The sequence below is a fragment of the Phialemonium atrogriseum genome (genome assembly GCF_030411735.1).
Source record: "Phialemonium atrogriseum strain 8032-3 unplaced genomic scaffold QBC33scaffold_36, whole genome shotgun sequence".
NCBI lineage: Eukaryota > Fungi > Ascomycota > Sordariomycetes > Cephalothecales > Cephalothecaceae > Phialemonium > Phialemonium atrogriseum.
Window position 1 is genome coordinate 261,889 of NW_026848173.1, and position 7,048 is coordinate 268,936.

Here is a 7,048-nt window from a genome sequence, read left to right on the forward strand (position 1 = left end):
GACAAGTCTTATTGGGGAAAATACTGGGTTTACTGCGCCAAAACTTGGTGTGCGTCAGCGCGGGCGGGTTCTCAGGTTGTTCTTCTCCTTCCATATTATTTAGTCAGTCATGGGCGAGAGACGAGTATTGCTTTATGAGACGATATGTTTTGCCTACAAAGGACGAATGCTATGCTGCTCTATCTACAGATGCTTTCGTATGTGCGGGAGGCGCGTATGATATGAACAGAGCGCCGCTCTAGCAGAAACTGCAATCATCCCCCCCAATATCTATCGCTCCAAGGTATCTTGCGTCTGCTCTTTATCACACCAAGGAAAGCTCCCAGCGTATGCACGTCTGTCTAGTCTAATGATGCCACCCCTCACAGCTTCTCCTTGAGGATCTTCTTCATCCTCCGCTCCACAGCGACCAGATACTCGGTCGTGGTGACGTAGTCCTCCCGCGCCGACTTGCCGCACGCAAGCGCGAGGTCCTTGGTCATGATTCCGTCAACGTCCACAGTGTCAATGCAGGCCTTCTCCAGGCTCTCGGCGAACGCCACAACCTGGGGGGTGTCGTCGAGCTTGCCGCGCTGGATCAGTCCCCTGGTCCAGGCGAAGATGCTGGCGATGGGGTTGGTCGACGTCTCGCGGCCCTTCTGGTGCTCGCGGTAGTGGCGCGTCACGGTGCCGTGGGCGGCCTCGCTCTCGAAGGTCTTGCCGTCGGGGGTGATGAGGACAGAGGTCATCAGGCCGAGGGAACCGAAGCCCTGGGCGACGATATCGGACTGAACGTCACCATCGTAGTCTTTTTTTTGCGCGGAACTCGTTAGTCTCCACGTGCGCATCTTAGGGCGTAGTGAGGGTTCAAGGGATCGGGGAAGGTAAACTTACTCTTCAGGGCCATGATATAGCCTCCACTGCTCTTGATCATCTGGGCAACCATATCGTCGATCAGGCGGTGCTCGTACCAGATCTTCTTGGCCTCGAATTTCTCCTTGTACTGAGTATCGTACAGCTCCTGGAAGATGTCCTTGAAGCGGCCATCGTACTTCTTGAGAATAGTGTTCTTCGTGCTCATGTACAGAGGCAGTTCCTTGTCTAGGGCCAGCTTGAAGCTCGCGTGGGCGAAGCCGGTAATGCTCTCGTCAGTGTTGTACTGCGTCTGGGCGACACCACCGCCGTTCTTGAACTGGTAGACCTCGATCTCCTGGGGCTCGCCACCATCGGGGGTGTAGACCATGGAGAGCTTTCCGGGACCAGGAGCGACCAAGTCCTTCGCCCGGTACTGGTCGCCAAAAGCGTGGCGGCCGATGATGATAGGCTTCTTCCATCCAGGGACTAGACGAGGGATGCGGGGAATGACAATGGGCTCACGGAAGACCGTGCCACCAAGGGCGTTACGGATGGTACCATTGGGCGATAGCCACACTGACGAAGGTGGGGTATTAGCAAATTTGACTCCCAGCAACCAAGTAGTGACACGGAACACGAAAGAAAAACAACAGTTGAAGGAAACACAGGGCGGACAGTAAGCAATATTATTGGTCCAGACGAGGGTAAAATCAGAGCGAGGTGGAAAAAAAATTAAAAAAATCGCGCCCAATCTTCAACGATATGCGGGGTAGTTGAACGAACTCACTCTTCTTGAGCTTGAACTCCTCCACTCTCGCCTCGTCGGGGGTGATAGTGGCACACTTGACACCGACCGAGTACTTCTTGATCGCCTCGGCGGCATCGAGGGTGACCTGGTCGTTCGTCTCATCGCGGTACTCGAGGCCCAAGTCGTAGTACTTGATGTCGACGTCGAGGTAGGGGAAGATGAACTTTTCCTTGATATCCTTCCAGATGACACGGGTCATCTCATCGCCGTCTAGCTCGACGACGGGGTTCTTGACCTTGATCTTGGCCGGACCCGAAGTGGACGCCATGGTTCGGCCGCGGAAGATGATAACCGGGGTCGGTCGGGAGAAAGATAGGACGGAGGGGGCGTTGGTACGGAAGGCGGTTCGGGAGAGAGTAGGTTGTCTAAGGGAGGCTCGGAGGGCCGTTGCGATCGCGGGAGGCATGGTGAGAGAAGGAGAAAAGAAAGGGCAAGATATTCAAGGAAGGGAAAAGGGTAGTGTAGCTATAGTATGGCAGGGGCCTGACCCACGCAAGAGCCGGGGCGGAGTGAGACAGTGGCAGCTCTTGGCCCTGAATGCCGAGGTTCTTCGCCGGATACAAGAAGAAGCAAGTGAGGCGTTCGGGTGGCGTCCGAGTTCGGGATCGGGAGTTGACCGAACCCAAGAAAGGCCGAGACGAAACTAGTAATGCAACTCGGGCTCCAGGTGCGGTAGCTGGCGAAGTACGATAGCGTTCGCGCGGTGTTACGGCAGATGCAGGATCAGATAATCTGACATTCGGATGCAGGGCGATTGGATGAGGGGTAAGAAGACGTTGGAGACTGAGAGAATGGGGAATTGAGCAGGGTTTTGAGTTTTCGTGACACAGGATAGATAGTAGCGTTGTTGGATTTACTGCTCAAGTGTCAAACATGAGTCGTTTAACTGCTCAGAGGAGAAGACGGCGAGGAAGAGCCGCAACGCCGTGTGGCTGGCTTGGATAGAGGTATATAACGGGAAAGGGGCTGTTACCCTACGTACCTACACTGCACTCTGATGACACCGTAGCAACCTGGAACCTTCCTGGGCTTCGATATGCAGGTGAGTTGCGTCTGTTGTATGAGCGTGCATCAACAACAGGATCAAAGCCGATCCGGCCGAGTCGGACCAAGCAGAAAAAACGAGGGGTCTACCAAGACCAGGTGCCCCACATGCCATGCGAAAGTTGCGCATTGGCGCAGCGGGGATAAACGGATCAAAGCAAAATTTGATTGATAACCTGGAAGTCGATCCGCGGAAATTTATTTATTTATTTATTTAAGGGGGGAAGAGGCCAAAGCGGGTGTTTTTGAGAAGAAGAGGAAGCCGTCTCTGGTCTCCATAGTGCCAGCCCGGAGTTGGTTGAAAATACCCTCACTCTCAACTGCTATTAGTAGATCAGGTAAGAGCTTACAAGGCGTAGGCACCAAGGCAATATCATGATCGGGGCTTTGAGAAGTCGAAATAGTTCAAGATAGGAATAACTAATTACCGAGTATATAGTCACGATAGTGTACTACGCTAGGTAGGTAGGCAATATGATCCCTTGTTCCGTTTGTTGCTGCAGGAGTTCCCCCCGCCTTCCATATCGGGATATCTTTGACACACTTGATTTGCAGAGAGTATCTGCCGCCCCTCTAAACATGCAAACCCCCATGAATGCTCATTTCATGTTCCGTACAAACGTTGATACACAGCCTCGCCGGGCTGAAAACACACTGGCTTGGGCAGACCAGAGCTGTCTAGCTTCAGGTTTGCCCAGCTGTGAAACGTGAAGGTCGAGATCCCACCATCCTGTCTATGATGACGCAAATCCCAGCCATGATGTCCTCCAAACTCCCCCCCGCAACCAACCGCTGGACCGATTGAAGCGCCGCAGTCGTAGTCTCAAGAAAATGAATGGATGGATGAACGAACGAACGACGATGACGGGTAAAACTGCAGGAACCCACCCATAGCTTAAACCCGACACCCACTTGGGCATCGGGCCTCGCAAGAGGCTAGGTCGAAACTGGGGGCCAAGTGGAAACATAAAGAAGACAGCTCCGCTCGTCGGTCCCTGAACCTGGGGACGACAGCCTTGCCAGTTGCGGGTGTCTGCCAAAGCCGAAGAAAAGCGAACGGGAAATCGGTAACCTCAGCGCCTTATCTGCCTTACCACACCATTCCCATCCCACCCCTCAACTCATTGGGCGACAATCGTCCTGGCAGCAACCCTCTCCTCCTCGCAGGGATTCGAGCACGCCGGGCATTCCCACCCAGACTGCTCCTCCTCGACCCTAGCCATGCACCGATTGCACCTCCACCACCCCAGATAGATCGTCCTGCTCCGCCACCACTCCTCCGAATCCAGCTCCCTCCCCGCGTCATTCTGCTCCTTCTGAGCCAGCAGCGGCAGGTCCTCGCCATGGCACTCCCTAAGATGTGCCCTGAGGTGGTCATGCCTGTAGAATTCCGCCCCCCCGCACTCGCCCCCATGATCGCACCCGACCGGCAGACCCCTAACCCTCTGCCTCTCCACCTCGCAATGGCTCCCGCACCCAGGGCAGACATAGCCGTCCTCGCCGACGGCCACGCGGCCGAGGCACCGGTTGCACCTCCACCAGCCCTCGTAGACGGCCCTGGCCGCCCGCGACGCCCACCACTGGGTGTCCTCCGCCTGGCCGCGGCGCGGCAGGTCCTCCTTGTGGAACTCGCGCAGGTGGTCCCGGAAGTGGTCCAGCCGGTGGAACGGCTGCCGCCGCCGCCCGCACCGCCGGTAGTCGCACGGCGTGCCCCGGTGCGTCTCCTTGAAGTGCACCATCTTGAGGTGCCGGTCCAGGTCCGCCGCACGCCCGAAGGCCTTGGACGGGCAGTTGGCAAACAGGCACGGGAACTTGCCAGCCTGGCTCGCTGCTGCTGCTGCTGCTGCTGCTGCTTCGGCGGCGGCTGTGCCGGCCCTGGTGCTGCCCAAGGAGGACAAATTGCCGTCGGCCCGCCCGGGGCTGGGACTGGGATTGGCCTGGGCCGCCGGGCTCGCGGCGGTAGGCGATGTGCCGGCGTACCGGGCGCTCCGGTACCCTCCCGATATGGTCGGGGGTGTCTGGGCTGCGGCGGCGGCGGTATATTGGCTCTGGCCGGGCTGGTCTTGGCCATAGAAAGGGGCGACACCACTGGCGTGAATCTCGGCGGCGGCGGCGAAGAAGTCTTCCTCCTTGAACTGGATGTACGTGCCTTCCGGGGTCGTTGTGTACTGCTGCGCCTGGCCGCCTGGTCCCGGGGCGGCGTGACTCGCCTCGTACTGGCTCCCGGTGCCGGTGACGTACTGTTCCTGCTGCTGCTGCGTCTGGTCGTCGTACTGGTGGTAGGTGTTGTTGTCGCCGTAGTAGCCCGCGTTCTGCGGGGAGTAGTAGTAGTAGCTGCTGCACGCCGGTTGCGACCCGTAGCCGCTGTCCTCGCTGAAGGTCGTCCCGCCGGATAGGGTGGTCGTGCCCGAGTCGGTTCTTTCCATCATCGTCGGCTGGGAATAGAAGTCGAACTCCATGTCGTCAAACTCGACGCCATCAAACCTGTTGAAGCTCATGGCTGGTATACCCGATGGTAGAGGACTCATGGTGTTGCCGGGGATGTTGGGTTGTCCTCTCTTGCGGTTGTCCATGATGGATAGGGAGGTAGGTAGGTATGACAACCAGGAGAGAGAGAGAGTGAGGTTTCTACTGTGTATACAGTATAAGCAGCTGCGTGTTCAGAGCGCGCTGCCATCTTGCCAAAGCAGAACGAGTAAACCAACAAGGAACTCACGAGTTCTAAGTTTCGTAGCCTGATTGGGTTCTTCAGACTACAGATAGGGTGGCAATTGTCAACTATGCGAAGGGTTTCATCTGAGCGTCGGCTGTGCAAGTCCCAACTATTGTGTTTTATTTCGAACACTTAAGTTAGGTAAGTTCGTAGATTGTCCTCGGCTGTTACACGAGGAAGGAGTTGGAATCGTCGATGATGTGTATCTGAACGGTTAATGAGAGGGAGTACCAGCGCTATATATGGCCCAGGAGACTAAACATGAATATGCAACAGCCATCTGCCACGCATCCCGCGAGAAAATTGAGGCGAAAATGACACATTCCTTCCTACACCGTAGGTGAGGCGAGGCGAACGACGTGTTCGTTAAGGGTACACATGTCTGGCGGCAGCGATATTAAGGCCAGTGATAGTATGCCCTCACAAAAGCAGGCTCTCGACCGTATGTTGCAGGATTGGCCGAATCAGGGGGCATCTCCCATATCTCTCCCGTCCTTCTGTGCTGCGTCGGTCGTGACAAGCGACCTAGCGAGTCTCAAGCGCACACGGAATCCGGTCCCTCGGTCTCCCAAGAGAGAGAGGAAGAGAGAGCGGCGTTCAACAATAGTGTACAGCCACAAATGCTGAGCCATTCCGTCTGGGGTTAATTATCGCGGCGGGTCAGGGGGTCGGGGACACAGGTGGGTAGGGCACATCGATGCCGTGAGGGTGGGTCATCAGTCGTAGTTTCGATCCATATCGGGACGTAATGGCCATTCACGGCGTCGGTGAGGTTCACCGTCGGAAGCGAGCGGACGGGGCTTTCTGGGCGGTGGACGAATCAGCCGCCAGCACCCACCATCGTCCTCAACAGAGGGCAATTTCGTCCGGGACGATTCCTGTCGACCGCCTCAGCAGGGCTGACGAGCAAGTTCGATCGAAACGAACTGAACGAATCGCATGGCGGGAGTGTGGGAGCTGGGGGGGTGTGTCCGGCTGCGGGAAGGGGCGGGCCTGGGGTCCTATTCGTACGTCACCGTCAGGGGCTGTTGGCGGTATCCTGGAACAAATCCGACCCCCAGGCAGCTGTGTGGACGGGCTTGAAGGTTTTCAGTTCTGCCTGACCGGATTCAAGCCGGAGAGAGTGAAAATGTTGTCTGACCCCTGGGGGCAGGGTCGCTTGTCGCGGGCGACGCGGGTGCCTGGGAGCCTTGTCAGGTGTGCAGGTGCTCAGGTGAAGCCTCACAGCCACCAATATCTGCCCCCCCACCACACCCCAAATCCCGTCCTCCCACATGGCATGGCAATCCGGTTCGGTCGATGGCGGCAGTAGCTTCTGTTGAGTTGACCTCCGTCAGCTCAGCCTGCTCTTTCTCCAAATCTGCAGTTTGGGGTACGTAGGTAGTGGAAAACGACCAGGTTTGCCCTGCGGTGCGCCTCCCACGCACCTGCCTGCTTGGACTGCCTTGCGCATTGCTTATTATCTCTCCAGCGTCGCGTCCCCCAGAAGGAACGCCGGTGCCGAGAGACTTCGTTATTATCGGGTGACACGAATTCCGGTTGCCCCCCGCCCCCGGGGGGGGGGGGGGCGGGGGGGGGGGGGGGGGGGGGGGGGGGGGGGGGGGGGGGGGGGGGGGGGGGGGGGGGGGGGGGGGGGGGGGGGGGGGGGG

General features: G+C 57.6%; 2 protein-coding genes across 2 annotated transcripts; both read right to left on the reverse strand.

The window, feature by feature from the left end:
* Positions 1-38: 38 nt before the first annotated feature.
* QBC33DRAFT_255057 (isocitrate dehydrogenase NADP-dependent) lies at positions 39-2,336 on the reverse strand. The gene is made up of 3 exons (XM_060423041.1): positions 1,622-2,336; positions 874-1,410; positions 39-787 (listed from the first exon to the last, which is right to left on the reverse strand). The coding sequence occupies exons 1-3, from the start codon at positions 2,046-2,048 to the stop codon at positions 363-365; spliced, it is 1,389 nt and encodes a 462-aa protein (XP_060279173.1). The 5' UTR covers positions 2,049-2,336; the 3' UTR covers positions 39-362.
* A 1,266-nt stretch (positions 2,337-3,602) lies between these two features.
* QBC33DRAFT_255118 (uncharacterized protein) lies at positions 3,603-5,703 on the reverse strand. Its single transcript, XM_060423042.1, has one exon. It carries the CDS (start codon positions 5,257-5,259, stop codon positions 3,808-3,810), a length of 1,452 nt encoding a protein of 483 aa, XP_060279174.1. The 5' UTR covers positions 5,260-5,703; the 3' UTR covers positions 3,603-3,807.
* Positions 5,704-7,048: the final 1,345 nt, after the last annotated feature.